The sequence below is a fragment of the Mesoplodon densirostris genome, chromosome 1 (genome assembly GCF_025265405.1).
Source record: "Mesoplodon densirostris isolate mMesDen1 chromosome 1, mMesDen1 primary haplotype, whole genome shotgun sequence".
In the NCBI taxonomy this organism is placed as follows: domain Eukaryota; kingdom Metazoa; phylum Chordata; class Mammalia; order Artiodactyla; family Ziphiidae; genus Mesoplodon; species Mesoplodon densirostris.
In genome coordinates this window covers 176730602-176753698 of record NC_082661.1, presented here as the reverse complement: position 1 = coordinate 176753698, position 23097 = coordinate 176730602, and the positions used below count along the sequence as shown (strand labels likewise).

The 23097-nt window shown below is 36.9% G+C and overlaps 1 protein-coding gene across 1 annotated transcript in view; it reads left to right on the top strand.

The window, feature by feature from the left end:
- MCU (mitochondrial calcium uniporter) overlaps nucleotides 1-23097 on the top strand; it is a 226649-nt gene that overhangs the window by 139201 nt on the left and 64351 nt on the right. The window contains exon 2 of the mRNA XM_060091983.1: nucleotides 22554-22620. Within this exon, the coding sequence (XP_059947966.1) occupies nucleotides 22554-22620 (67 nt within the window). The remainder of the gene's footprint in view (nucleotides 1-22553; nucleotides 22621-23097) is intronic.

Genomic DNA, 23097 nt, shown 5'->3' with positions numbered 1-23097 from the left:
CAGGGCTTCCATGGTGGCACAGTGGTTGAGAATCTGCCTGCTAATGCAGGAGACATGGGTTTGAGCCCTGGTCTGGGAGGATCCCACATGCCACGGAGCAACTAGGCCCGTGAGCTACACCTACTGAGCCTGAGAGTCTGGAGCCTGTGCTCCGCAACAAGAGAGGCCGCAATAGTGAGAGGCCCGTGCACCGCGATGAAGAGTGGCCCCCGCTTGCCACAGCTAGAGAAAACCCTCGCACAGAAACGAAGACCCAACACAGCAAAAATAAAAAATAAATAAATGAGGCAGAAGGAAATAACTGCCCTTTAAAAAACAGATTAAAAAAAAAGAAATAAACCATGACAAAATAGTGTAACAGTGAGAAATTGAATTCATTTCATTACAGAACTTACATCCCTCAGTGGAAATTATACTTTTAGAATAGATTATAAATTTATAAACTGTGATATTATAAAAATAATAAAATGAACAAATCAGGTGGGGGAGGGGGATAAAAGGAAGTATAAATGTGCTCCTTTCTTCATCTTTCATAGCATGTAATCAATAAATACTCCTTAAAATTGAACATAGGTAAAAAATTGCTCTGGGCTCTTAATATTTTTCATAATTTTTTTCTTTAATCTAGAGGGATCTTTTAAGAATGTCATATGATGCAGCACTCATTAACAATTCTTCAGTTTTACATCAGATCCTTTTTCTTCAGATAATTCAATGAAAACTTTTAAGTGCTCCAAGAATAACATTTAAGAATGTGTTGGAAGGGGCCAAAAATAAGAATTCATTTGGTTGTATAGTAGAGTTTTGTTTGTTTGTTTGTTTGTTTGTTTTTTGTGGTAAGCGGGCCTCTCACTGTTGTGGCCTCTCCCATTGCGGAGCACAGGCTCCGGACGCGCAGGCCCAGCGGCCATGGCTCACGGGCCCAGCCGCTCCGCGGCATGTGGGATCTTCCCAGACCGGGGCACGAACCCATGTCCCCTGAATCGGCAGGCGGACTCTCAACCACTGCACCACCAGGGAAGCCCTATAGTAGAGTTTTTAGTAGTCATTTAAATAAAATGAAATTTCCTCTCGCTTCCTGTACTTTAGTCACTGAAAAGTATTCCAGTTGGTGTGTGCTTTCGAGTAGCTAATACAGGATATAATTATAAGGCATAACCTAAGGCATAACCTGGTGAAGTTACTGAGCTTCACTGTAAAAAGTCTTCTGAGAAACCAGGCAAACAAGCAAGTCCATATAAGCAGGATGAGGAGTTGGTAGCATAATGTCATAATTTAAATAGTTGAATTTAACAGTTTGATTGATTAACAAAAAGTTTTATGCAGCAAACTTTTTGTCAGTCTTTTTTTGTTTTCTATTTCTTTTCATTGCTGTGAATTTATAGTTACTTATTGGAGTTGGTTTCCTTCATACTCCACCCCTGGCATACACTCTAAAATCCGTTTAATCCAGAAGGATTCAGAAAATAGTGTTTGGTTGGTTCTCTCCTTATAACCTCTATTACTCTGTTGCCTTGTATATACATTTCAAATAACATGATTATGTAAGTAAGCTTTTACTTTGGAGGGTAGACTCTCCTCAGGTATGTTTGTTTCTTACCCTTCTACCTGGCAACATTTACACAATACAGTAATAGAACCCTTTAGTCTTAGCTAGTTTCATCTCATCACATTACCCTTTCCCTGTGGAGTGCCAATATTATTTGGTTTTATTGACCTTACCACCTTCTTTTTTATATATATAAATTTATCTATTTATTATTTTTGGCTGCGTTAAGTCTTTGTTGCTGCACGTGGTCTTTCTCTAGTTGCGGTGAGTGGGGGCTACTCTTTGTTGCGGTGCATGGGCTTCTCATTGCAGTGGCTTCTCTTGTTGCGGAGCATGGGCTCTAGGTGCATGGGCTTCAGTTGTCGTGGCTCATGGGCTCAGTAGTTGTGGCTCACGGGCTCTAGAGTGCAGGCTCAGTAGTTGTGGTGCAGGGACTTAGTTGCTCCGCAGCGTGTGGGATCTTCCCAGACCAGGGCTCAAACCCGTGTCCCCTGCATTGGCAGGAGGATTCTTAACCACTTCCACCAGGAAGTCCCAGCCTTACCACCTTCTTGATAGTAGCCTGAGGTATGCTGGCTTGCTAATACTTTATAAGGAAACCTAATGTTATTTTATTTTGGATAAGCATTTGAATCTGTTCTTTAGGTGTTGCTTGCAGTGGCCAATGGCCTTGGTATTAGAATTATTATTGTTTTTAACATGACAGTTACTAAGTGGCTACTATAAATTAGTATTAAGAGAAGTACATGACACTTTCTGTTTTCAAAGGGCCTTGCAATCTATTTGGGGAAAGTATTATAAATGTCAGTAAAAGCTGGAAGTATCTTATTTTGTATTAGTAAAGTGATAGAGGGAGAGTAGTGGAGACTTAGTGAACTTGAGTGACCCAGAGGACTCTGAAATGTTATCCCAAAGGAAATTAATGTTTATTGAGTGCCTTGCATGTACTAAGTACTTCAAAAATTCAATCAAGTAGTAATTCTAATCTCTAAATGTGGATAATATTTTGACTTGTTTTATTCTTTTAGAATTATTTAAAATGGAAAATAGCTGTTTGTAAATAGGCAAAATCAACAGTGTTCAGCTTCCTTCTTGGAAAGGAATTAGATGATAGGGTGATAGTAGAGTAGAAAACCTAAAAGACTTAAACAGCTTATAATTGAACAACTGTTCTAGCTGTATTATAGGATTGAAAACGTGATTTTGAATGTAAAGTTTCACTTGGTAATATAGGTCTTTGTCCTCTTTTGTGACTTTTCAGATTTTCATGTGCTTCAAATGTAGAATGATTAATGGGAGGGGTGGACTAAGTGTTAGCAAGTTATGATTGGTCTGTTGTGGTAATAATGATGTTCACAGTGTTTTTGCTAACTTACTCTATGAAATTAAAAAAGAAGGTACTGTTCAGAGAAGCCACTTAAGTTTCCTTTGGCCTTCCTGACTTCTGTGATTATTTCTATTTTAGAACCTTGAACTCCTTTAACACACCCTGATTAAAGAATCAACTAGCTTCTATTTATTGCAATTGTTACTGAAGATCAACTATTGAATTATTTAGTAGTGTTGAATTAAAAGAGAGAGAATTTAATATTGTGGCCATCCTCAAAGAGCTTGTGTTGTCAAGGTATGTAAAGACAGCATTGACTCAGAGCATTGTTTAAATGATGCTATTCAGTGACATTAAACATATTGGCACTGGATGTTCTTATACACTGGAAATAAAAATAACTTTTAACTTTTTTTTTTAAAGGTCAGGTCAGATAGCTATATATGTATTTATTGGCTGTGTCAGGTCTTAGCTGCAGCACACGGGATCTTTTGTTTGCGGCACACGGGCTTATCTCTAGTTGCATCATGCAGGCTCTCTTGTTGCGACTCATGGGCTCAGTAGTTGCAGCGCACGGGCTTAGTTGCCCCGTGGCATGCGGGATCTTAGTTCCCTGACCAGGGATCGAACCCACGTCCCCTGCGTTGCAAAACAGGTTCTTAACCACTGAACCACCAGGAAGTCCCAGAAGTAACTTTTTTTTTTTTTTTTTTTTTTTATGCGGTATGCGGGCCTCTCACTGCTGTGGCCTCCCCCGTTGCGGAGCACAGGCTCCGGACGCGCAGGCTCAGCGGCCATGGCTCACGGGCCCAGCCGCCCCGCGGCACATGGGATCCTCCCAGACCGGGGCACGAACCCGTATCCCCTGCATCGGCAGGCGGACTCTCAACCACTTGCGCCACCAGGGAGGCCCCCAGAAGTAACTTTTAACTCTTAATGCTCTTACTCCTCCTTTTATAAGAACATTAATTCAGTATATAAACAGATGTCAGTTTTGATTGTTGTATATCTAAAATCCTTTCTTCTGCTCCGTATGATAGGAAAAGATTTGAGATATTGAGTGCCATTTGAAAATTTGGTGGGTGAACGTCATAGAGAATGGTTTCTGGATCCTAACCAGCACCTCTAAAAATCAATAGCCAAGAGAGATTTAGGTCAATTTTTATTATTTTGACAAATTGGGGTGAACCAGGATAGGCCTTATAACTTGCATAGTTCAACTGAAAAGCTGCTTTGAGGAAATAGCTTTCAGTGCAAGTCCAACATTTTGGTGAGAAGGGAGAGTGGTAATAGAGAAAGAAAAGAGAGTCTCCTTTTGGACTTCTTATTCATCCATTTGACAAGGATTTTTTTAATGGAATAATAACATGAAGTTTCACAGTGTTTTGGTCAGTAGTTATTCCCTGCCACATCCTGTATGTGTCTGTTTGTTTTTCCCCAAATGTTGACATGATACTAGATTCCACACAGTCATCTGCTTTCAACTCAGTTTTTGGTTTTTTGTTTTGTTTTGTTTCGTTTTTTGCGGTATGCGGGCCTCTCACTGTTGTGGCCTCTCCCATGGCGGAGCACAGGCTCCGGACGCGCAGGCTCAACGGCCATGACTCACGGGCCCAGCCGCTCCGCGGCATGTGGGATCTTCCCAGACCAGGGCACGAACCCGCATCCCCTGCATTGGCAGGCAGACTCTCAACCACTGCGCCACCAGGGAAGCCCCTCAACTCAGTTTTGACACCAGGATTTGAACTTTGTACATCAAATTCTATTCCTCAATTCAGTGCCCATTCTGCCAACTGAAATTAATTTTTACTTTATCTCTAAAGCGTCCCATTTTTCCTTTCTAACTCCTTTGTGGTCATTACTCCTGTCTAGGAGAAGCAATAGGCTTCTGTATTGCCGAAAAAAGACTAGAAAGGGAACAGTGATCTGTGATGAAACTCAAAGAGCAAAAGTGTTTAAGGGCTTAAAAAATTCTTTTTCATCAAAACATTTGGTCCCCAAAGCCCGCATGAAATACAAGATAGAAATTTTCTTAATGAAGTGCTCCCTTCACGTAAAATATAGTGAAGTAATCAGCTAATCTTAAACTTCATCTGGTGTTTAAGTATTATCAGTTGTATGTGATAAGCTTTTTGAAGAATGTATATTCTTTCTAGAAAACTGGTTTTAAAACCAATTAGTCATGTAGCTCTAAAGAGTAAAACAACCAGTCCAACCTTTGCTTCCAGCCTTAATAAGATTAATGTGCATGCCTGGGTTCTTAACATGAAATCTATCTAATCATCAGAAGGAAACAAACATGCTTTTCTGCTTGACTTTAACCCCACCGTGTTTAGGGAAGCAGTTTATTCTGTTTGGAAAGTTCCTCACAGCAGTTTCTTGAAACAGCATGTTTCTTTGCAGGAGTAGAATTGCTTTCCAGTCAAGCAAGAAACAAAGTTAAGCCCTTTAATTGTCACCAAAAATTGTCAGCTTTAACTCAGTGGTATTAAAAGCCTCTGATAACACCACACCCAACAACTGTAGGTACTTGGCTATTTTCAAATGCACATTGAACGTTTTCCAAAATTGACCATAAGCTAGGCCATAAAACAAATCTTGGAAGACTAAACATTGTTTAATTGTCACTTCTCCCTAAATTGATCTATGTATCCAGTACACACCCCAGGAAAAAATTTTGTGGGAATTAATAAACTGATTTTAAAATGTATAAGGAAATGCAGAGGGCTAAGAATAGTCAAGACTATCATTAAGAAAACAAAATTGAAGGATTTACAATATCAGATATTAAGACTTAGTAAAGCTATAGTAAGTAAGATAATGTAGAACTGGCACAAGAATAGATGAATAGACAAATGGAACAAAGTAGAAAACACAGAGATAGACCCACACACCTGATTATGGCAAATCCTCCATCTCAATTCAGTGGAGAGAGGATGGTCTTTTCAATACATGGTGCTGGGTCAATTTGATGCCATATAGAAAAAATAAATTTAATCTTGGCTTCACCTCACAGCAGATAAAAAAAAACTTCCTGGTAAAATATAGATACAAATGTGAAAAGTAAAATAATAAATCTTGTTAAAACACAGACTATCCTTGTGACCTTGGAGTAGGAAAACATATCTTAAATAAGATACAAAAAGTACTAATGATAAAGGAAAAGACTGCTAATTGGATTAACATTAAAAATTTTTGATCATCAAGATACCATTAAGAGAGAAGCAGCAAGCTACTGACTGAAAAAAGATACTAACAATACGTGTATCTGACAAAGGGCTCATATCCCAACTATATTAAGAAATTTAATAATCAATAAGAAAAAAAGGTTATCTGACAAAAAACTGAGTGAGAGTCTTGAATGGATACTCACAAGAGGGTATCTAAATGTTCACTAAATATAGGAAAAGGATCTCAACCTCATTAATCATCAAGGAGTAAAACTACTAGGAGATAACATACACACCTACCAGAATGGCCACAATTTAACAGAACTGACAGTACCAGGTATTCACAAGAATGTGGAGTTGGGCTTCCCTGGTGGCGCAGTGGTTAAGAATCTGCCTGCCAATGCAGGGGACATGGGTTCGATCCCTGGTCTGGGAAGATCCCACATGCCGTGGAGCAACTAAGCCCATTCGCCACAACTGCTGAGCCTGCACTCTAGAGCCCATGAGCCACAACTGCTGAGCCCGTGAGCCACAACTACTGAGCCCACATGCTGCAACTACTGAAGCCTGTGTGCCTAGAGCCTGCGCTCCGCAACAAGAGAAGCCACCACAATGAGAAGCCTGCACATCACAACGAAGGGTAGCCCCCACTCACCACAACTAAAGAAAGCCTGCGCACAGCAACAAAGACTCAACACAGCCAAAAATAAATAAATAAATAAATAAAAATTTAAAAAAAAGAATATGGAATATCTGGAACTCTTTAACACTAGTAGGTGTCTAAGTTGTTACCTGCTATTTTGCAAAACTGGCTATATCTGTTAAAACTGAACATATGCATATCCTGTGACTGAGCAATTCTGCTCCTAGCTATATACCCAGACAGAGGATGTGCATACATAAGTGCACCAAAAGACGTAAAGAATGTTCATCAGAGCATTATTAGCCAAATCTGGAAATAGCCCACACGTCCCTTTTGGAATATTCATACAATGGATTCATATAATGGATACATAGATATGCAATGATGAAAAAGAACTAACTATTGCTATACTCAACAACATGGATGAATCTAATACATATAATGTTGAAAACAAAAGCCAAATTCAAATTAATAAATTCTGTATGGTTCCATTAAAATAAAGTCCAGGCCTTTATCAGAAAACAAAGTCTAACTTTTTTCCAGCTCCCATGAAAAGCCTAACTGGAGAAATGGTGTTTGTCAAAGACTGTTTAAAGGATAAACTGTTCTTTTTTTTTTTCTTTCTTTTTAATAATTTGGAAATTTTTAACACAGAAGATTATGGAGAATTATACAAAAAAACTCACCCTTAATCTAAATGTTTGTATTTTGATATATTTGTATCAGATTTTTTAAAAATAAATTTATTTATTTTATTTTTGGCTGTGTTGGGTCTTTGTTGCTGTATGTGGACTTTTCTCTGGTTGTGGCGAGCGGGGGCTACTCTGTTGCAGTGCGCAGGCTTCTCATTGCTGTGGCTTCTCTTGTTGTGGAGCACGGGCTCTAGGCATGAGGACTTCAGTAGTTGTGGCACGTGGGCTCAGTAGTTGTGGCTCGCGGGCCCTAGAGTGCAGGCTCAGTAGTTGTGGCGCACGGGCTTAGTTGCTCCATGGCATGTGAGATCTTCCCGGACCAGGGCTTGAACCCATGTCCCCTGCATTGGCAGGCAGATTCTTAACCACTGCACCACCAGGGAAGCTCTGTATCAGATCTTTTTTACTAAGAAAATAAACAATAAATATACAGTACAATACAATAAAGTTAATGCTAACTTTGTTCCCATCCCCAATTCCAAAACCCTTTTTCCCCAGCAAGTATTACCATAAAAATGATATCTTTCCCATTTATTTTAATAGTTAATATTTAAATATTGTATATACTATATATAAATACATGTGAAAAGGAAATCAGTAATATGTATGTATATATTTGTTTCTTTTAAACTTTACAGAGTACTCTAATTTGCTTATCCTTCTATAATTTTTAAATCTTGAGATTTATCAACTTACAGATCTATTAATAGCTCTTAATTCTAAATGAACTTTACTATATGAATTATTGCACTTAATTGTCCATAGTATTTTATGCTGTTCTAAATTATAATCTTTTGAAATCAAGCTGACTCTGCCAAAAAAAACAAACAGCTTGATTTGTATTATTTTACTCCCTCAAAGATTGCCTTTACTCAATTGTATTTTAAGATGATAAAGATAGTCTCGTCTTTTATCAAAAAGTGATATAAGAAACAACCTTGTGAATTTCTTATTTAATATCCAGAATTTGGGGGGAATCCCTGTATCCACTATTATTACTCAGAGCTTACTATATCAAGTGCTGCATCAAAAATTTCTTTTAGAACTTTGTGCTAGAAAATATTTGCCTTTCCTGACAAATTGCTATGCTTTGTCCCTTCTATTAATGAGAATTATCACTGATTATGTCGCCTTTTTGTCTTGGAGGCTGTAATAGTTTTTTATTGTTTCTCTAACAAATTACAACAAACTTTGTGGCTTAAAACAACATAAATGTATTATCTTATATAGTTCAGTAGGTTAGAAGTCCAATACAAGTCTCACTGGGCTAAAACCAAGGTGTCAGCAAGTCTGTGTTCCTTTATGGAGGCTCTAAGGGAGACTCTGTTTACTTGCCTTTTCCAGCTTCCAGCGGCTACACCCTTGCCATGGCCTCTTCCTCTAGCAACATTGGGGAGAGTCCTTCTTGGTCTTTGTCACACTTATATCTTTCTGGTTCTCTATAGCCACACCTTCCTCTATTTGAAGGTCCCTGTGATAACATTGGTCCTATCCAGATAATCTCCCTATTTTAAACTCAGTTTATTGGCAACCTTAATCCCATCTGCAGCCTTAATTTTCCCTTGCCTAAGTAACACGCCCACAAAATCCAGAGATTGGGACATGGACATCTTGTGGGGCAGGGGGCGGCAGGGGAAGGGTGTTATTCTGGCTACTGCAGAGACTTAGAGCCAAGTATGGAACTTAATTTAGCCTTGTTGAAGGTTTTTGGTTTTGTTTTTAATATTTATTTATTTATTTAGGTGCGCTGAGTCTTAGTTGCAGCACACAGGATCTTCGTTGTGGCATGCAGACTCTTAGTTGCAGCATGCGGACTTTTTAGTTGTGACATGCAAACTCTTAGTTGCAGCATGCATGTGGGATCTAGTTTCCCGACCAGGGATTGAACCCGGGCCCCCTGCATTGGGAGCATAGCGTCTTAACCACTGTGCCAGCAGGGAAGTCTTGACCTCGTTGAAGATTTTGATGGGCCACATCAAAACTTCTTTTCTCCCAATTTTTATTTTCTAATATTTTTATTTTTATTGGTCCTGGATTTTTAATTTCAATTTCAGAATTCTAAAAAAATTTACCACCATTTTATGGTGTGTTTATATTGTAGTTACCTCAAATTCTTTACACAACAGATGAAGGATAAATAAAATAATTTGAAAACTTAAACCTTGTGCATGCTTAGAAGATGAAGATGATGGTAATGATAGTGGTAACGACCTCTCTCTGTATATAGATAAGGATCTGCTAGTCTCTCAATCTCAGTCTCAATTGCGTAAAGTTGTGACCAGAATTGTTAGCTAAGACAGCACACTATTCACATGTTAGCCAAGACATGGAAACAACCTGAATGTCCATCAACAGAGGAATGGATGAAGAAAATGTGGTATTTGGGCTTCCCTGGTGGCTCAATGGTTGAGAATCCCCCAGCAAATGTAAGGGACGCAGGTTCAAGCCCTGGTCCGGGAAGATCCCACATGCCACAGAGCAACTAAGCCTGTGTGCCACAACTACTGAGCCTGCGCTCTAGAGCCCATGAGCCACAAGTACTGAGCCCATGTGCTACAACTACTGAAGCCCACATGCCTAGAGCCCATGCTCTGCAACAAGAGAAGCCACTGCAGTGAGAGGCCCACACACTACAACGAAGAGCAGCCCCTGCGCGCAGCAACAAAGACCCCACGCAGCCACAAAAAAAAAAAAAAAAAAGATGTGGTATTTATATACAATGGAATATTACTTAGCCATTAAAAAGAATGGGGGCTTCCCTGGTGGCGCAGTGGTTAAGAATCCGCCTGCCAATGCAGGGGACACGGGTTCGAGCCCTGGTCCGGGAAGATCCCACATGCCGCGGAGCAACTAAGCCCGTGCGCCACAATTACTGAGCCTGCACTCTAGAACCCGCAAGCCACAACTACTGAAGCCCATGCACCTAGAGCCCGTGCTCTGCAACAATACACTGCGATGAGAAGCCCTCGCACCTCAATGAATATAAGCCCCTGCTCGTCACCACTAGAGAAAGCCTGCGCACAGCAACAAAGACCCAACGCAGCCAAAAATTTAAAAATTTTTTTAAATTAAAAATGAAATAATGCCATTTGCAGCAACATGGATGGACCTAGAGATTATCATACTAAGAGAAGTAAGTCAGAAATAGAAAGACAAATACCATATGATATCGCTTATATGTGGAATCTAAAATACAACACAGATGAACATATCTGAAACAAAAACAGACTCACAGACATAGGGAACAGACTTGTGGTAACCAAGGGGGAGGTGGGTGGGGGAGGGAAGGATTGGGAGTTTGGGGTTAGGATATACAAACTATTATACATAGGATGGATAAACAACACAGTCCTACTCTATAGCATAGGGAGCTATTCAATATTCCTGTGATAAACCATAATGGAAAAGAATATGAAAAATAATATATATATGTATAACTGAGTCACTTTGCTGTACAACAGAACTTAAACACAACATTGTAAATCAACTATACTTCAAAAAAATTTTTTTTTTAAAGAAAGTAAAAAAAGAATTGTTAGCTAAGAGATTGGCCCCCATGTGATTCCTAAACAGATGGAGAGGTCAGCTGGAGTCAGAGTGGGCTGAGGAACATTCTGGGTTGAGTGTTTTCAGCTTTGAATTATATGAAAATCATCTTAACTATCATATTTGGTCTTACCCTTTGTACTTACTAAAACCTTTAATGACTATTATTCCTTTGTATTAATTTTAAGTAATGTATTTATTATCTGAAGTTATACCCTGGAACAGCTTTGTTAAGAATATTTTTAAAGATCAAGCAAATTAAAATAAATCCCCTTCACTAAAGATAGTAAAAGGAGGAAAGTTAACCAAAATCCGTGTATCTATATGAGGCCAGAGTGTTAAAGACAAATAAGACTTATGAATGTTTTAAAATTACCGATTAGTTGAAGCTGGATTTGTTGTTCTTATGGTGTTCCTGCTGGATAAATTGTGGAAGGAATGAAGGAAGAACACCAGTCAGCTAGTACATGATTCTTTTGCTCATATTCCAAATTGAGATTTACAATTACACAGGACAGTTACGTTAGGAATGTAGGCAGCATGTTTATTTTGTTTTTAATTAGGTACAATAACTTACAAGAAATGAAAAAGGTATTCTGAAACAAAATAGCTACTTTCCCATTTTATGTTTTGCTCTTCTCATGGTGTAAGTCTGTTACACTTACACAATACATGGGAGGGTAGAGAGTGATTTTTATAGCAGCTGTTGTGTCCTTCTCACTGGAGAGGAATAAAAAGAGCCTGTAGTTACTTATATTCGTGAGTGGTAACTACATTCTTTTTCATTATTAGCTGAAGCTAGAGTGAAAATAAAAATCACAGAAGGCCTACTTTTGGCTTGAAATTGTTTACTTCATTAATGTAAGGAAGATGTGACACAACTTTGCACTACCACTTCTTTCTCCCCTTTTATTTTATCCTAAGCTAATAAAAAATTAAGCAAGTCTGTAACTAAACTAAAAGACAAAATATAGAAGCAATATGGGAGTATAAGTTACTGAAATTTTATATATAATGATTTTTTCCCCTTCCATCCTAGCTTTTCTCATGCATTTTAAAGGTTTCAGAAAAATAAATAAATCCACTATACTTTAAAAAAGAGAGAAGAATACAACAAGATATTTGGGGGTCAATAAATATTATATTTATGTTAATTATTTTTCTTTCTCAACTTTTATTTGGAAAAAATTTCAAACCTACAGAAAAGTTGCAGAGATTACAGTATACAGTCTTACACCCTTTACCTAGATTCATCAATTATTAATACTTTGCCACATTTGCTTTATTTCTCTCTTTACACACACGTGTATATATGTATACAGGCATACTATTATTTATTATTTTCTGCTTTGACAGTGTCAGACATCCTAATCCTTCAGCTCTAAATACTTCAGCTGTGTTTTTCCTAAGAACAAAAATATTCTCCTGCTCTTGTTCAAAATACAGAATCTGATTTTACTTTTTCGTGAATCCTGTCTATTACCTGTGTTTTATCAGCATTCAAGAACAAAGGAAGCAGTGAGGGGAATTATTAATAGCAGCCACCCACTTCCTAAATTATTCACCACCAGAAACCAGGTGTGAAAATGAAAGATAGAGGTTGATTTTCAAACCTAAATAAATATAAAGTAATTGACGGACAAGGCCCCTGTAGCATTAAAAGTAAGCCCTATTTCCTAAGATACCACATACAGTTGAATCATTTCCGCAAATACCTATTAGTATTTATTTTCATATATTCATAGACTTTCAGAGTTGGAAGGGCCTTACAATGTATGTTGTATAACTCATTCATTTTACAGTTGAGAAGAACTGAAGTTCAAGGTCACACACCAGAGATGAGATTAGAATCTGGCTTTTCAAACTCTTAATGCAATATTCTTTCTTTTATGTCATGTTGCCTCCCCATGAGCCCTTGTTGCTTGTGTTGGGGTCTTGATAAATGCGAAAGGTAAAATGTCTGAGACTACGACACCTAACTAACTAACGTATCCCTAATGTAATAACTAATGTAGTCTCATCTGGATGAACTACAGCCATGCTTCTCAGACTTTAATGTGCATGTGAATTTCCTAGTCATGTCGTTGAAATGCAAATTATGAATCAGTAAGTCTGAGATAGGGCCTGAGAATCTGCATTTCTAACATGTTCATCTGATGCTGATGCTGCAGATCCATGAACTACATGTTGAGTAGCAGTTATCTAGAACCAGCACAGAAATCTCATAGCTTCCGGACACCAGCAAAGTAGAAAAAACTACAAAATACGTAGGCTATATAAAGTATAGAGAATAATATAACTAATACCTATTTATTCATCATAAGCCAAAATAAAATACTTTTTTTTTTAATTTATTTATTTATTTATTTATTTTTAATTTTTTTTTTTTAACCCCACAGTTGTTTATTTATTTATTTTTGGCTGTGTTGGGTCTTCGTTTCTGTGCGAGGGCTTTCTCTAGTTGTGGCGAGCGGGGGCCACTCTTCATCGCGGTGCGCGGGCCTCTCACTGTCGCGGCCTCTCTTGTTGCGGAGCACAGGCTCCAGACGCACAGGCTCAGTAGTTGTGGCTCACGGGCCTAGTTGCTCCGTGGCATGTGGGATCTTCCCAGACCAGGGCTCGAACCCATGTCCCCTGCATTAGCAGGCAGATTCTCAACCACTGCGCCACCAGGGAAGCCCTAAAATACTTTTACAAGTTCTTGTTTTCCTCAAATATCGTATGTTAACGCATATATATGGAATCCAGAAAAAAGGTACAGATGAACTGGTTTGCAAGGCAGAAATAGAGACACAGATGTAGAGAACAAACTTATGGACACCAAGGGGGGAAAGCGAGGTGGGGGGTGGGGTGGGATGATTTGGGAGATTGGGATTGACATATATACACTAATATGTATAAAATAGATAACTATTAAAAACCTGCAAAAGAAATTTTTTTTTTTAGAGTTCTTGTTTTCCTAACCTCTATGTCACTTTAGAGAAGGGAGTTTTATCCCAATACATTAATTTATAGATGCAACTACCTATTTCCCCAATATTGTTATATACTGAGATTCCACAGACTTTAATGGTACTATGGAAGGAAATATTAATTCAGGTGATGAAAAGAACCATAGTCAAACTGAACTGTCAGTCAAAAAGCACAACCAATGAAGTTCTATTTTTACTCTCAATAAAAAGATCTTTTAAACCAGCTACCTTTATTCATTTAACAAATACTGAGAGTTCACACTCCCATGTAGTTTACATTCTGATTTCATTCCTTTATATCTAAGTCTGTATGCTGTTTTGAATTGTCTAAATGATTATTGAAAGGTACAAATGCTAGGTTTTAAGGATTTTGCATTTAGGTTTTTTGTTGTTTAAAAAAGAATAACTAGCAGTATACTTAGTGGCCATCTCAATACAACATGGAATACATTTGTACCCGGAGCAACTAAAAATAAAAGACATTTCATATATATGAAGAAATTTGTTCTCTGAATATCTCCCAAAATGCTTATAGAAGTAATAATTACTTCATTGTTACTCAGAGTAGTTTTAGCAGTAAAATAACAAGACAAAGTCATAAAACATGTCAAGGATAGTGAGGTATAAGGAGGAAGACAATTAGATAAATATTAATTAAGCTTCTACTTTCTCCTAGTGTAGGGGGGTGGGGTGCCAATATATAAAGAAATGAAGGCAGTCTTCAAGGTGATCATTGCTCTGAAGGGGAGGCAGGCATCCAAACAGATAAGTAGAATACAGTGTGACAAATGAAAACACGTATGGACAAAATCTAGGAGAAGTGCAGGAAAGTTGCAGAGGAAATGGAGTTAGAGAATGTAATATATTTTAAAAAATGATTAAGGAAACTGCGAGAATTCAAAATTTCTATAAAAGAGAAGGATGGATAGATAACATGATAATATAGAGTCTAGGTGAAAGGTATAAAAGGGTGTTGACTGTAAAATTCAACTTTGCTGTTTGTTTGAAGTTTCATAATAAAATGTTGGGTAAAATAATAGTTATAAAAAGGTAGTATGATATAGAGAGGCCACAATTTTTACTTTTCTTGTGAGTGAGTGTAGTTTCTTAATAAATAGAAGGAAAGGAACAAAATAGAAGAGAACTTACCAGTTCACAGTGGGGAAGGCAGGTTGTCACTTAAGTAAAGCAGAAATGCCTTGCATTGGTACCTTTTTTTTTTTGCGGTACGCGGGCCTCTCACTGCTGCGGCCTCTCCCGTTGCAGAGCACAGGCTCCGGACGCGCAGGCTCAGCGGCCATGGCTCACGGGCCCAGCCGCTCCGCGGCACGTGAGATCCTCCCAGACCGGGGCACGAACCCGTGTCCCCTGCATCGGCAGGCGGACTCCCAACCACTGCGCCACCAGGGAAACCCTAAGCTGGTATCTTTAACGTGTCTGTCCTGAGACCCAAGAGAGTAAAAGTGCATCCATTAAGGAAAATGTAGCAACCATCAGGGTGTGAGAACATTCCAAACGTAGGTGTAGAATTGCCTCAGATACTAGGGGTTTCAACTACACAATGAAATTTTAATAGATATTGGACTCTAGTTCTTATGCAGTATAAATGATAGGTTGTAATTTTGGCGTAATATCAAAATCTTAAATAGAAACATTGTTTATCAATGAATTTAATTTATACCAAATTAACTTAAAAGTAGTGATATACTAGAAATATTGGTAATATTTTCAACCTTAGAGCCTAGATATTGATTTCAAAACCTAATTTAAGAGAATTTGCTTTAATGAGCATTTCTTGATACTATTAAATGGATAGATATTTGTATTTACTTGGATTTTAAAATGACCTTTATGTCAATTCATATTATGTTAAATGACATGACATACAGCTAGTTATGGTTAAGGTTTAAATGCTCTGATTATTTTAGTCTGTTATTAGATCAGCAGTGAAGATTTTGTGGCTAAGGTCTTGCTTTGTATGCTTTTATATACATGTATGCTATTATATACATATGTCTTTATATACGTTCGATCCTCAAAGCACTGTGAGTTGTTGAACAAGTATTACTTTTTAAATACCTTATTGATAATTTGGGAGCTAGATTTGATTTCCTAATTAGAAAACTGATATTGAAAGATACAACGAAAAGTCCTTCATATTGCCTTGTTTTGTAGATGTGAAATTCTCTTGAAAATCAAAGGTATATAAATTGAATCATGACTTCCATTATGAAGTAACAATATATTCTAATGGGGAAATGTTGCCAATGTTATCATAAAATGTAGGAACCATTTAAAATAATATATTCAAGGAGAAAATAATTTTCCAATATTAAACTGTATTATATAATTTAACTCACAAAATATACCACTTTCACTTAAACTGTATCAGAAACTCTGTTTCCTTGGTGAGTTATTGATAAAATATGCCCTGTAGTTAGTCTAACCCTTTAAGTGTTTTTTACAGTGCTTTCTGAAGAGATTCTCGTTTAAACCTTCAGGTTTCTAGCTTTAACATCACAAGGTGTTTATATTGTATAATATCTCTTTGTTTAGAGATAGTTTTGGCTTTTGAAATGTGTTAAACTCACTAAATTCTTTTTAATAAGAGGCCCTTAAAGAGATTGATTTGTTTTTTGAGTTTGGGGGTTTTTTTTTTTTGGCTGTGCCATGTGGCATGCAGGATCTTAGTTCCCAAACCAGGGATCAAACTTGTGCCCCCTGCAGTAGAAACCACTGGACCTCCAGGGAAGTCCCTGTTTTGAGTTTATATTTCTGAATATCTTAAATTTTGGTAGGATGTTGGTCATTCACATGTTATCACATTTACACTGTCACTTATCCTTAAATGAAATCAGCCTTGTGAAATAGTCAGTTTTGTTGTCATTGCTGTCTTTAATTTAACAGCTGGGGAAACTGAGACTTTGGGCTTGAAATTCAGGATTTCAGCTGGCCCCAACTCTTCTAACTGCAAATCTCCTATATCTTGAGGGTTTGAAGTCACAATGCTTATTTTAGTATATTTGTAGAGTTGAAGTAGTGAAAAATTATTGCCGATGTAATGCTTCACCAGTTTTATTACATCAAGGGTACGGATAAAACTGATGCCAACTTGTAGAAGCTGTTATAGGTGTGTCTTGCTTTAGAACACCTGAAATAGTTTTACACTGTTAATCCTAGTATGCTTGTAAGCACTGGATTCTAAAGGTAAGTTTGGCAGAGTTGTTGAAACCTGGGTACCCTGGTCTTAAAGAAGAGAAACTTTTGGAACATGTATTGAAAGGATCCATTCTCATAAGCATTCCTTGTTATACTACGGGAAATGTAACGGGAATATCATTTGACATCTAAACTCATGATATAGTAAGGCTATTTATAACAAGGTTTTAGCCATGGACAAGTATATATAATTATTCCATCTAAAGCTTTTTGACATAATTAATGTAGTATTTTTATACAGTTTAACATAGGTAACAGATATTTGTTTCCTAATGAAATTAGATCCCAAGATTTTCGTAAATAAAGGGAACTGGATTAATAAGGAAATACCTTTTTCCTCTTTCTTTTTTTCTCTATTTTTTCCTATTTCCCTGCCTCTGGTTTAATGTCCAACTGGCTGTGAATATTTGCAGGGTATTGACAGGTTGTTTAGACTTGACAGTCTTCCCAAGTTGCTGGCAGGAATACATTGCTGAGTTTGCTCTTCTGAACAGTGAGTGGTGCGTGTAGGGGAAATTGCATAATTTATGATAGAACTAAAGGATTTTAAAGTTAGTTTTGACTTGAATTTAATAATTTGCTCTGGGGTCATGGAATGTCTTTTTATAATAATACAGTTCGATTTTTAAAATTATCTTGAATCTTATGACTTGGGAAAATAAAGTTACAGTGCTTTGTACTCAGACTCTTAACTTGATAATGCTAGCATTTTTCTTCTCCTGGGGTTAAGATTTAAGGGTAATGGTTGTAATACCAGGGCAGTTGTTAATACTTTCCTTTACTTTCACTCGAAGCCCTGTTTTTCCTAGAGGTTCTCAAGTTACTTATCAAAGATGTGGACTATCTCATACCAAAAGTATAAACTTGTATTTTATTTTCAAGGGACCGAGTAGGCACCAAATCACCTTATTCAGTTAGCACTGTTTGCCTAGAGGTTTACTCTTTCTCTGATTTCTGCTCATTCTGAATATTTACTTTCTTAACCTTAATCTTGTTCTCTGCCTATGAAATTTAAATATGTGAATAACACATGCCATTTGCCTGAATGTTTTTCTTTTTTTACTTTCTTGACATATTTTTTAAACGTTCAGCATCGGTCAAGTATTTATTAAACTCTTCCTATTTTCTTGTGATTTATTAAGAACATACAATTTAAACAACAAAATACATTTCAGTCTAGGAGAGTCATGGAATACAATTTAGAATGCCAATGCCTCTTTGGTCTTGAACACTTATATTCCTTTCCTTATATATTTTTGTCTTTGTTTTGCTTTTGTTTGTTGTTATTGTTGCCATATTTCAAAGAAAAAAGGCAAGAGCAAAATCATTTTTGTTCCCATTGGCCTTATTAGACTATAGGCTATTAGGAGGGTTAAAGAAAGGAAAGGACCTATATGTGTGTTTGTGGACACTTACTAAGTAATATTTTGTAATTGCCAATGTCATTGTAGAAGTGACTGGGAAGACTTTGGGAAAGTGGGAAAGTGAATTATCTCAAAACAACAGAGGGGTTCTGCAGCAAAGATCAGCAAACATTTTCTTAAAGGGCCATATGGTAAATATTTCTGGCTTTGTGGGCCATATGGTCTCTGTTGCAGCTACTCAACTCTCCTGCAACTACACAGCTACTCAATTCTGCTGTTGTAGTGTCAAAGTAGATGAATGAGCTCTAGATAGTAAGTAAATAAATGAGTTTGTTTGTGTTCTAATAAAACTTCTTTTACAAAAACTGGTGGCTGGCCTGCCAACCCATGTTCTATAGCATTCTAACAAATAATATTCATAAACAGCCATGTATTTATTTAGTTCTCTGCCCCAGATACACATCTTTTATTAATGTTGGGGATAATCTGTAAAATCATAGAGAACAGAGGATTTCCTGTTTTAAAATGGCCTAGTAGATGTATACTGAAATATTTTCAGGTAAAGCAATATGATGTTTGTAATTTCCTTTCAGATACTCTGTGGAAAAGACCTGGTTCATACAGATGAACCAGGTTTGACCAAATGTTGGTAAATATAGAAGCAGGTGATGGGTGAATGGAAGAAATTCATCACACTGTGTTCTCTACTTCTGTGTAAGTTTGAAAAAGTCCAAATTAAAAAGTTACCACTTAAAGAAATAATGGCCCAGTAAAGGCAGCCGTTTCTTCCTTCTCTTGGAATCACTTTGAAATAGAGAGGAGAATAAGAAACAGAAATACAAGCTCCATCTTCAGTACAACCAGAGAGATCTCTGCAATCCCAAAGCACAATACTGAAGAACGGCTGCCAGATCTAGTAAAGGGAGTGTGTGAGAAGACCCCAAAAGAAGATGCCTATGATATGGTTGCAGATCCCCAGCAAAGCTCAGAGAGCTTGGTTCTCCAAAATAAGTGGCTGGCCTCAGACTTCTCCACAGCAGCAATCAACACTAACACTTTACCCACGAAGTCCTCAAGGAAAAATTAATTTAGGAATCTTGTGCCAATCCAAATAATCATTCAATATAAAAGCAAAGACAAACATTTTTTAACATGCCAAGCTTTAGGGAATTTAGCTCTCATGAGTCCTACCTCTATAAGATGAAGTTCAGCCAACAAAGAAATGAAAGGAAAAACGACAGTTAAAGTATTGGTAGTAAGCCTAGAGTCCATCAATCTATAAAATTAAGATTAAAACAAATGTGAAGATTAGGTTTTGCAGAGCAGAGTATGAATGTTTAAAATTTTGACAATGTTGACAGTTTTCTAATGAAAGTTGGAAGGGTGCAGAAGAAATGATGTAAAGTGGTAGAAACCCCAGTTTTTTAACACACTGTCAAAATATGTCATCTAAAATCAATAAATTCAATAAAAAGTATGTCGGGTTGGGGGGAGGTATATAGATAGGTAGATGATAGATAGATAAACACTAAGAAAAGTTACATAATAAATAATTAAATAAACTGGATAGTAGAAGGGAGGGAAAAAGACACGTAACTGTAAGTTCATCATTGCTCATAATAAGAGATGGAAAAAATATATATATATATCAGGAGTACCAACTGATGGAATTGCCATTTTTAATTGGGTTGGCTAGAGTAGACCTCACTCAGAAAGTGAAATGTGAACAAAGATTTGAAGGAAGTGAGGGAGCTTGATAGTTTTCTGGAGAAACAGTATTCTAAGTAGAGGTAATAGCTATTGCAAAGGTTCTGGAACAAGAGTATAGCTGGTACATACAAAAAGCAGAAAAGAGCCTAGGGGCTAAAGCAGAATGATTGAGAGGCAGAATGGTAGGAGGTGAAGTCAGAGAGATAATAGGGTATCAGATAATATTGGGCCTTAAAGGCAGTTCAAAGAACTTAGACCTTACTCTAAAATGACTACTAATACAAAAAAAATAAATAAACTTTCCATATTAATATTAGAGGTACATGTTTAACTAAAACAAAGCAAACATAGACCATTTAGTAAACTATTTTTAAGAAGAAAGAGCAGCAATAAAAACAAAAAACATAAAAATTTTATACCATAAAATTTGATGACTGAAAGGGCATTAAATATACGTTATATTAATAAATATAAACAGGCTAAACTTTTCTGTTAAAAGAATCCCAGATTAGATCACAAAGAAAACTATAGAGTCATTCCTAAAACAAAGAAACTCAGGAAAAATAACAAAATTAAAGGACAGGCAGAGCATTAACAGACATTTGCAAACTAAAAGGAAAAATTCAGGGGTCATGATCCTAGTATTGGACAAGACTTAGTACAAGAAGAATTACATTAGATTAAAGGGGACATATAAGATCTGAATAAAGAAAACCTTAAAATGCTTCTCAAGAACACAAAGACTAAAATAGAAAGGCTTACAAGGTTCTCGGGCCTCCCTGGTGGCGCAGTGGTTGAGAGTCCGCCTGCCGATGCAGGGGATACGGGTTCGTGCCCCGGTCTGGGAGGATCCCATGTGCCGCGGAGCGGCTGGGCCCGTGAGCCATGGCCGCTGGGCCTGCGCATCCGGAGCCTGTGCTCCGCAACGGGAGAGGCCACAACAGTGAGAGGCCCGCATACCGCAAAAAGAAAAGAAAAAAAAAAAAAAAGAAAGGCTTACAAGGTTCTTGATTAAGAAAGACTCAAAAATCACATAGATGTCAGTTTCCTTATGTTAATCCATTGAGTTAATAAGATCTCAACTTCAAAACAAACAAACAAAAAAACTAACATTTATTGAATACTTATTCTATGCCAGGCACTGTTCTAAGTGCTTTATGTGTATTCATCATTTAGTCCTCACAGCAACTTTATGTGGTAGGTGCTAGTATTACGTTTTGTCCATTTTTCAGTGAAGAAACTTGAGGCACAAAGAGGCTAATGAACTTAAAAAGGTTGTAGTTAGAGTAAGTTACAGAATCAAAATCTGAACTCAGGAGTGATTATAGATTCTATGCTCTTAATCACAGTGCTGTGTTATTTTTGAAGCTGATTGTGTGTGTGTGTGTGTGTCTGTGTGTAACTAGAAATACTGACTCTGAAGTTCATATGGAGATACAAATAAGCAAAAATAGCCAGGAAAATTCTTAAAGGAAACTAATAAGGGAAACTATTCCACCCTACCAGATGTAAAAATATAAAGCTAGGATATTTAAAACAGTGTGGCTACTATGACATGAGCATATAGATCACTGGGCAGAAGAAGATCCAAATTCATATAGGTATTTGGAAAATTATAAAGGTAGCATTTCAAATAAGAGGGAAAAATGAATTATTAAATATCAGGGATAGCTGTGTTATCATTAGAGGTTAGTTGGATTGCTGCTTCTTAACTGACTAAAATTAATTCCTAATAAATCAAAGATTTAAACTTGAAAAATCAAACTAGAAGCCATGGAAGAATTTTATAGTATTCTCAAAGTAGGGAAAGCTGCTGATATATGACACAGGACCGTTAAACCACACAGAAAAGATTGAAAAGTTTGACTCTTAAAACATGAAAATTGTGTGCATACAAAAACACCATTAACAAAGTAAAAATAAAAACAGGGCAATTTTTATAAGATATTTTGTTAACCAAGGGATAATTTTCTTAATATTTAAAGAACTTCTACAAAATAATATTCAAAGACCAAGACCCAAATTTTAAAAATGGCAAAAGATGTAAATATTCAGTGCATAGAAAAGCAAATACAACTGTTAGATTAAAACATGTATAGATTATCACAGTACAAAAAATGCAAATTACAATTATGGTGAAATACTGGTTTATCTTGAAATAAACCAAAATGTTCATCACTATCATCTTAGGATGATAGGAGTTTGAGAGACTTTTCTTTTATCTGTATTTTTAATTTTTTCTACAAAGAATACATACTATTTAAATTATTAAAAAGCTATTATTTATTATATACATACACATATGCATATAACATTTGTTGTTGTGTACTGACAATGGATATGTCTTTTTGTATTTTCTAGGTGCACCAGAGGCTCTCTTCTTGGCCTAGCGGAGTTGTTTATTGCAGTACTGTTGTGCCCTCTGATGGTGAGTTTTGGCAAATCCATTTTTATGTCCAATGCTTTTTTTTCTTTAACTCTGTTTCCCATTCTCAAACTGACATATAGATTTATAAACCCTACTCTTTCACTTGAGGTGGGCTTGGAGTCAGAGCGAGAAGGTGTTGGTGGGGGACTAAATAAGAGAAATAAAATTTGAATGAGGATATAGTAAATTTAGAAGAGAAATCAGGAAGAAAAACTAATAGACTTAAGTTTTCATAGATCATGGAATAATACTGTCTACTCTTTCCATTTATGTTTTAAAAGTGGGAACATAGTTAATGTGAAGATCGCAGAAGGACCACCTTTGGAATTTCGTAATCATTGAGTCTTCATACTATGGATAATGATCAAACACTCCAGCTCCTTCAGGGTATCAGAGCCTAGACAGAAGCAATTCAAAGTCTGAAAACTCCTGTCCTTTCTTGTCTTTTTCTTCCCTTACGCTCAGGGCTGTAATACT